This window comes from Seriola dumerili, unplaced genomic scaffold, assembly GCF_002260705.1.
Source record: "Seriola dumerili isolate Sdu_G_001 unplaced genomic scaffold, Sdu_1.0 BDQW01000258.1, whole genome shotgun sequence".
NCBI lineage: Eukaryota > Metazoa > Chordata > Actinopteri > Carangiformes > Carangidae > Seriola > Seriola dumerili.
In genome coordinates, this window is record NW_019174513.1 from 1,687,788 (window position 1) to 1,696,717 (window position 8,930).

General features: G+C 38.5%; 1 protein-coding gene across 1 annotated transcript; it reads left to right on the forward strand.

Annotated features, from left to right (window-relative positions):
• The first annotated feature begins 231 nt into the window (after positions 1-231).
• Positions 232-2,412, forward strand: LOC111230110 (cytochrome c oxidase subunit 6B1-like). Its single transcript, XM_022756694.1, has 4 exons — positions 232-300; positions 784-923; positions 1,612-1,712; positions 2,085-2,412. The coding sequence occupies exons 2-4, from the start codon at positions 818-820 to the stop codon at positions 2,136-2,138; spliced, it is 261 nt and encodes an 86-aa protein (XP_022612415.1). The 5' UTR covers positions 232-300; positions 784-817; the 3' UTR covers positions 2,139-2,412.
• The last annotated feature ends 6,518 nt before the right edge of the window (positions 2,413-8,930 follow it).

Consider the following 8,930-nt stretch of genomic DNA (forward strand, 5'->3'; position numbering starts at 1 on the left):
TATGATGCTGAGAAGAAGGAGCTGATACTCGACCTTTGAGATGTAATGATAGCGTTTTCAGTTTCAACATCTTAGGAGAACAAATTTTCTTTTTCATTTTAATTTTCTTTCATTTATTTACCATTATTATTAGCTAAATGCTAGTTAGAAGAAGAAGTAGAAGCAGCAGAAGAAGAAGAGGAGGAGGAGGAGGAGGAGGGGGAGGAGGGGAGGAGGGGAGGAGCATATATCCCAGCATCCTGTGCGCGTCGACGAAGAAGGACATCTCTCTAAAGAGGACACAGCAAGAAGCGTCCCAAGGTTAGCTGTCGGCAACTGATATTTGGTGTTATTTTTTTCTGCACGACCTTCAACTTCTTCGACTTTATCTGCCAGGCTTTCTCGTGTTTTAATCTACCAAAACTGTTGGAACAAGCAGGCGTTTTCAAGCGTGTTACTTATCGATCAAGTGTAGATACGTGTTAGCTAGTGAGCTAACATGCTAACGGGTAATCAAAGCTAACTGTGGTTTTAACGCGGTTCTATTCTTTGTTTCTGTCAGCACAAATTTATATTTATACTTACGGCTGATAACAATTAAAGATTCAGTAGCGTAAAACGCGTAAAAGATCGTATCACAAAGCTAATGTTAACATTTGATTATAACGCTATATGTAGCTTAGCCAGATGACGTCGAGCCTTGTGTGTTTGTGTGTTGAGGTTAAACTGATTGCTGCCTTCATCTGACATTTGTATAAACCTATTGGCAGCTATAAATTAATCCACCCTATGCCCTTTTCCCAGAATCGTTTGGACGTGTATCTGAAGCTGATTAAAAATGTCTGAGACTATTGAGGAGAAGCTGAAGAACTACAGGACGGCTCCCTTTGACGCCCGATTCCCCAACACCAACCAGACCCGCAACTGTTACCAGAATTACCTGGGTTGGGACAATAAAGACTTTTAATTAAACTAATCACACAACGTATAAAAGGACATTGTATACATCTTAACATATAGTCTTTTCTTAACCCAACCTTCAGATTTACATTGTGCACCATACCAAAGATGGCTGACAGTTAACACAGGCTTACAAATCTGTCATCATTCATTCACATGAAAAAGCTTTTAGGATATGATCTCTGCACAACATTAGTAGTATTGAATTGCAAATTGTTGACAAATTCCTCTTGCAGCCTGCAACTAATGATTATTACTGCTGATTAATCTGCTAATTACATTCTCGATTGGAAACTAATTAATCCATTGGTCATAAAAAACAAAACAAAAACACATAAAACAGCACAATGTAATTTGCTCTTTTTTGAATGTTGCAATAGAAATGTTGGCCAATTTCCTTGTGATAATTAAACAAATGATAATAGTAATAGTTCAAAGTATTATGATGAAGCTAGCTAACTTCCTCACAACTTCCTAACAGGGGTATGATTAATCACTTACCACTTCACATTTAGACAATTAGGATAAGCTCTGTGTTACACTTTTTCTGTCCAGACTTGGATGTTGTCATGCTGCTATTCTTAGATATTTGTAGCTTTGTTTTGCAGTGTTATTGGTGTGAACGTTGTATAATTGACATCTTGAGCCCTTTTTGTTATTTTTATGTTCCAGACTACCATAGGTGCAACAAGGCCCTGACAGCCAAAGACCAGGATCTGACTCCCTGTCAGTGGTACATGAGGGTTTATAAGAGCCTGTGTCCCATGAGCTGGGTAAGTTGGAGGGCTTCAGCTCTGATAGTTCACTCTTAACATATGTTCACGTGTCCTTTGGGGAATATACCACAATGGTCGTTTGGAAGTGAATATAGTCAGTGCTCGATAGCCAAGGCTAGCGTTTGTAGCCCAGACAGTCTTGTTACTTTACTGCTTCTTGCCATATTGTACTTTGTTCTCTTTTGCTTTCATCATTTTTAATGTTGAGGCATCAAGTGCCACTTATTTTTGTTCTGCGACTGTCAATAATTTAACTTTAGGTAGTGTCTGAGTTTGAGGTTCTGAGACCTACATTAAATTAAAAGAAAGGACTGGCAGATAAATACATTGCCAGAATATATGGCTGATATTTTGCTCTGTCTCTTGCAGGTTGCTAAATGGGATGAGCAGATCGAAAATGGATCTTTCCCGGGCAGGATCTGAAATCTCCAACCATTATGGCTCAGGACAGTCAATTGTTACTTACACCTTTACCTCTGTACTGTAGTGGACCTTACAACATACATGAATTCCTTACAGCTATCACATCTTCGTCATCACTAATGTTACTTAAACTATAAACCTAAACTATAAACACGCACAAGTTTTTACGCTGCATGTCATGGTCTGAAGTTTGTTTCCAATCTTTACTCTTCGGCAGTGTTTAATCAATAAATTTAATGCAGATTTAATTAAAGGGGCGTTGTTTATTACTTAAGCTTTAATGTTTTGTTGTACTTAATTGAACTCTGGGGTATTTCTCTAAGCTGGGCATGGATAATGTTTTCCTTAAATCAGTAACTTAATTTTACAAAACAGGCCTGGTTGCCTGTCACTGGATTTGATATTGTTAAGTACTGTACCTATTTAGGGGTAGATGAAATGGAAATGTTTTCTTCTCTGGTAGTTAATCACAACCATATTTAAGGCAGGGCAAGGTAACACTATGAATTAAGTTCATCTGACGACTGACACTGGGATTGTCCAATAAATACATCATTTTATATATATATATATATATATATATACATATACATATACACACAATATACAGCGCGTTCCAAATTATTATGCAAATGTTATTTTTCTCAGATTTTCCTAAACAGTCGATGCAAATGATAGTCAGTATAATTTTCAAGTCAACCGTTAGAGTATAATTAAAATTTTATTGAACAAACCTCCCAATGATAACAGTATTTTTTTCAAAAATAAAGTCAAAATGCACTCTTCCAAATTATTATGCACAATAGAGTTTCAAAACATTTTATAGGTTGTAAAGAGCCAAAAATGGTAATTTGTTGAATTTGCAGCATTAGGAGGTCATATTTACTGAAATCAAAAGCTATTTAATTCAAAAACATCTTAACAGGCCAAGTTACATGTTAACATAGGACCCCTTCTTTGATATCACCTTCACAATTCTTGCATCCATTGAACTTGTGAGTTTTTGGAGAGTTTCTGCTTGAATTTCTCTGCAGGATGTCGGAATAGCCTCCCAGAGCTGCTGTTTTGATGTGAACTGCCTCCCACCCTCATAGATCTTTTGCTTGAGGATGCTCCAAAGGTTATCAATAGGGGTGAGGTCAGGGGAAGATGGGGGCCACACAATGAGTTTCTCTCCTTTTATGCCCATAGCAGCCAATGACACAGAGGTATTCTTTGCAGCACGAGATGGTGCATTGTATTGCATGAAGATGATTTTACTACGGAAGGCACGGTTCTTCTTTTTAATACCACAGAAGAAAGTGGTCAGTCAGAAACTCTACATACTTTGCCGAGGTCATTTCCACACCTCCAGGGACCCTAAAGGGGCCTACCAGCTCTCTCCCAATGATTCCAGCCCAAAACATGACTCCGCCACCTCCTTGCTGACGTCGCAGCCTTGTTGGGACATGGTGGCCATCCACCAACCATCCACTACTCCATCCATCTGGATCATCCAGGGTTGCACGGCACTCATCAGTAAACAAGACTTTGAAAATTAGTCTTCATGTATTTCTGAGCCCTCTGCAACCATTTCTGCTTGTGAGCATGGTTTAGGGGTGGCCGAATAACAGGTTTATGCACAACTGCAAATCTCTGGAGGATCCTACACCTTGAGGTTCGCGGGACTCCAGAGGCACAAGCGGCTTCAAATACCTGTTTGCTGCTTTGTAATGGCATTTTAGCAGCTGCTCTCCTAATCCGATGAATTTGTCTGGCAGAAACCTTCCTCATTATGCCTTTATCTGCACGAACCCGTCTGTGCTCTGAATCAGCCACAAATCTCATTACAGTACGACGATCACGCTTAAGTTTTAGTTATATATCTAATGTTTTCATACCTTGTCCAAGGTATTGCACTATTCGACGCTTTTCGGCAGCAGAGAGATCCTTTTTCTTTCCCATATTGCTTGAAACCCGTGGCCTGCTTAATAATGTGGAACGTCCTTCTTAAGTAGTTTTCCTTTGATTGGGCTCACCTGGCAAACTAATTATCGCAGGTGTCTGAGATTGATTTCAATGATCCAAAGAGCCCTGAGACACAATACTATCCATGAGTTTAATTGAAAAACAAAAAATTAAATGTTTATGACACTTAAATCCAATTTGCATAATAATTTGGAAAGCGGTGTATATATATGTATGTATATATATATAAAATGTATAAGTACAGTCAAGCTGTACGGTCTCATCTCTTTCATTTACTAACAACAAGAAACATTTTAAAAACTGGAAAATCTAATAGACTTCTGTTAATGGCAGCTTTACTGATTTTGTATCATAATCGATTGTACTATAATTTGGGCTGGAAATCTTTCTGTATGTATCTTTCTGTAATGAACAGGTATTATGTCACTGGGTATATGCAGGTCCAATGGAAATCCTGAAAAATCACAGTGATGTATTACCTTAATAACATTCTCAATAGTAACCCAATTTTTCATGATGTACAGATACTGCTTTAGTCATCAGGTTTATTTTGGAGTGGAGATATTGCCAATAACAAATTTTCATACTCTAGATTGAACTGTAGTCGTCCTGGATTACGCAATATAGTCTTCATCCGTCTTGATTTTTTTGAATGCTCATGTTGCCTTCACCAAGATACTTTAAATCATACTTTCACCAGAAATGATTTTTCCCACAGGGTGGCAGTGTTTTGAAATCAAATGCTTATTTTGTTGTCATTCCCAATTTTAACCACACTGTGGCGCCCATAGACAGAGACTAGCATGTCACTGGCCAAACAACTTTCTAACTTGTTCATTTTAAACTCAAAGGCCTTGAGGCTGTTGTTTGTTAATGTTGATGTAACTCTGGAGATGGGAAATATTTGGATTAATTTAATGCTCTGAGGCAAAGCACGTTTACCTTCACACACTGCGATCTGTCAGTAAAGTAGTTTTGAAACCAGCTGACTGCCTGCTGAGACAGGCCAACATATAAAAGGCAAAGTTTTAATTAAATGAATAGCATTGTGTTACAGTTCAGCGCTAGCACTTCTGTTCCCAGAGCACAGCTGTAATCTTCCTTTGATTATCATCAGCTCACCACAACTTCTACTCGCACCCGTTCACCTCAGCTATGCTACAATATGTTCTGACATGCCTGAATGGGTGGGTGTCCCTCCTCTGTGCTCATTTGTAGACCAAATAAACTTCTCCCCTTGGGATTTTTGTTTTTATTGATACCGCCCTCATAGCTGTGCTTGTGAATTTCTGAAAAAGTCACTAAAAGTGAGTGGGACATTACTAGAAACTATTTCCATGGAGTTGTGACTTCCAGGGAACTGTGGACAGCATTGTATGATGGCATATTTGGTCAGTGTTGGAAGTCAACGAGAGTCAATGTAAAAAAAAAACACAAGGTGGCACTGTGGAACAAAATTTAAATCAGTAAAAACTGTCCACATATTTCTCCATCCCTCTGTAGCAACAAGCAACAGATTAACCTAATAAATTAGGTTGTAATCCTGGTGAACCTGCACCAACAGATTAGGTTCATGTTTTTCATTTTCAAACGTATGAATTTATGCAAACGATATTTAGAATATTTCTATTTGATGCAACAAGGCAGCCATTTTAAACATGACTGTTTAAATAATTGTCTCAATGTACGGAAGGCCTTTTGGAATAGGTTAAGTTAAGTGCCGAAGTAATCTAGATATATGTAATGAAGTGTGGCGGAATAGAGTGTTTTCTTCCCTTAACCTTTGAGCTATATGGGAAATCTTTGGTTATAGAAGTTCATTACTTGTGTTTATCAATGCTTTTTGTTGTTCCAAATCCAAACATTGTTAAAGCAAGACATAAATTGGCTGCTTTGGTGTGGTGCAATACTATGGTCACAGTAAGCAAGCAAAGGAAGGAACAGGCTCTACTTGTTGACTTTATCTTACTTTTTTTTTTTTTAAATCTTACAGGGTGCTTCCAGCTAGATTGTAAAATCTGACTTTCAGTTTTAAAATGTGAGTGAAAGGCCTGCCTTAACATTTTAGGTTAAGTCAAAAAGTATCATTTGTTCTTCTAACACCACCATGTTATCTTGATTAAATATGGCATGTTGTGTAAACCCTAGTTTGGTTAATTTATATATATTTTTAAGGTATTGAACTGTTGTGGTAGTTGTTTGAACTTGCACAAACTTTATCTTGTTTACTTGATTTAAGTTTAATTTTCTCTGTTTGTGCAGTGGCTGCTTCTGTTGGAGCCTAACAGCCATGATTTATCTTCACACTCCAGGGTGCCATCATGTCTTTAAAAACTTAATTTAATGAACTGAGTGAACTAGCAGCAGTTCATTCATTTGTTCATCATTTCATGTTTATAAGTGCTTTAGTGGTCTGAACCAAAACTACAAATTTTGACTTGAATTAAGTTGAAATTAACAAAAGTTGTATATCTATATCAAGTTAATGAGAAACAATCAGTTGATTCCACTAAATAACTGTATGGTGTTTTACAGGGTAGCAGCACATACAGAAGTGTAACATTTTCACTTTCATGAAAACATTGGCAACAGTTCACTACACAGACGTTTCGGGCCCAGCCTACAGGATGTGGTTGGCAATGCTCGCTCTCTCTCTCTCTCTCTCTCTCTCTCTCTCTCTCTGTTTTCTGTTTGCTCTTTGCAGGTGTCTTATAATTTAATTTGCTCACTCAGGCCGGGTCACTGGAGGAGATGCTGCAGTATCAGTTTCCATGGCAACGGCTCAGGGGATGCTGGGACAGAGAGGTGTAGTTTCTAAATGAAAAAAAAGTCAAGTACAAGCACTTAGGGCACTGCAAAAATTGAACCTGAAATTCTGCACGTCCTCTCTCCTTCACTCTGTTACTTCCGTTTATTTTCAGGGCATTGTGTGATGATTGGTGATTTCAAGACTGACTGTAATTCCAACTAAGTGAATTACACATAGAAACCACATGAACAGGACATGTTTTTTTTAGGGCACTACCACCACAGGATGTCCGGTAACTTTCTTTTTGTAAAAAAAAAAAAGAATCATCTCACTATTGAATTGAATCAAATGCATTATTGATGAATTACCTCTGCTTTGCAGGCCTCAGGAATTGTGTAGTTTATCTGTGTGGTTTATCTTAATTTAGAAAAACAGACACAGAGGCTCTAACATTCATCACTGCATCACTTGTAATGTGAGTGGACCTGTCCAAAAGTAGGCTTGTATGTTTTGAGGTGTTCAAAAGTATATCAGTACAGTATATACATATATAACCTGTTGTCATTGTTTGATATTCAAAGTCATATGTCAGGGTTATCATGGTTTGGGTTTGGTTTTCTATGCGGTTTGAACATCTGCTGGAAACACATGTTTACTCCTTCCTGTTTTCATAGTGACATAGTGACTCTCCTCTCATGGATGAGGGAGTCATCTCTAAATTCTGATACAGTGTGTGATGACCGCTTTATAAGTCATATGAAGGATGACCACAGAGATGAGTTCTCACCAGTTCAAACAGGCATGACCTGTGTGTACTGTTAGAAATAATCTGCCTTTCATGAAGTTAGATGCTGTTTTAAAACTAAAACTGTAACGAAGGAGAGCATTAAAATAGGAATATAAATAATTGACATATATTTAGTTTTGATGGCAACACCAAATATCCTATTTCCGTTCATTTGGTTCAGACTGAAAGCAGATATTAGCTGTGTTTACAGTATGTCTAACATTGCTCGAATTGGACTGTTATGTACAATTTATACGATCAAATGTCAGATGAAAAGAGCTCAGAATGCTGGGCCCAGACCGTCCGAAACCAGCTGAAACAGAGCAGGCTGGTATTTGAGGCCAAGTTAAGACAGTGATTTTGATTGGTGAGGACCAAAACTCATAATTACTCCATTATCTATTTTTGCATAATTAGAAGCTGTCCTTGTATAATACTGACCAGGCTGCTGAAGGACATAGAGGTCATGTCCTGGGTATTTGTTGGTTTTAACAACCTGGGAACTAAATCCAGGCTTCATTAGGCCTAATGGGCTGCCTAAGATCTCAATATATATATAATATATATAATTTAATACGTAATTGAATGAATAAAATCAGAAAAGTTCAAACAGACAGACTTATTTACAGACTTATTTTTGTTGTCTGGTTGTTGCTGTATTCACCAGTTGCCTCAGTATTTCTTAAAATCCTTCCTTTAAGGCTCTGGGCTGATAATCTTTCATATCTTTGAGTTGTTTCTTGAAGCTGGGCATATTTGTGAGAGTCTTTGTTTAATACACTTCCAGACCATTACCAGAACAGTAAAAATAGGAACCTACCCTGCTCACTTACTGGATTTACAACCTCGCATTTTTCTGGAGAACTTGTCAAATTCCAGACTGAGATTTAGGTGGGCTGTGAAAGATTAGACATAGCTGATGAAGAATTATGAGGGCTCCCCATTTGTTTGCCACCCACTGAGCCGGTCTTATGATTTTTGCATGATCGGGCTTTGTATCTGAGCTCCGCGCTCATTGCCTTTTGTTCTCGCGCCCCCGGTGGGCAGCCGACGGGGGCAGCAGCAGCACAGAGCCTCCTTTCACCGGCTGCCGTTTGTTCTCCATCTCTGCTTCGTACGCTCGCCCGAGCACGTCCCCAATTTCTTCGCAAACGCATCTGCGCCGCTGCCACCGGCATTACGACACAGCGGATACACTGGAAATTCAAGCCTACGTGTTTTGCGCACGGCGGACCGCTCGTGAATGTATGAGTAAGAGAGGATGAATAAAACGTGCCTGAGAAGTTTA

Excerpts from the sequence above, each read along its gene's own strand:
- LOC111230110 (XM_022756694.1), top strand. The coding sequence starts at position 818 with ATGTCTGAGACTATTGAGGAGAAGCTGAAGAACTACAGGACGGCTCCC. Across the intron at positions 924-1,611 it reads CTGTTACCAGAATTACCTGG|ACTACCATAGGTGCAACAAG; the intron begins GTTGGGACAATA and ends TTTATGTTCCAG. Across the intron at positions 1,713-2,084 it reads GCCTGTGTCCCATGAGCTGG|GTTGCTAAATGGGATGAGCA; the intron begins GTAAGTTGGAGG and ends TGTCTCTTGCAG.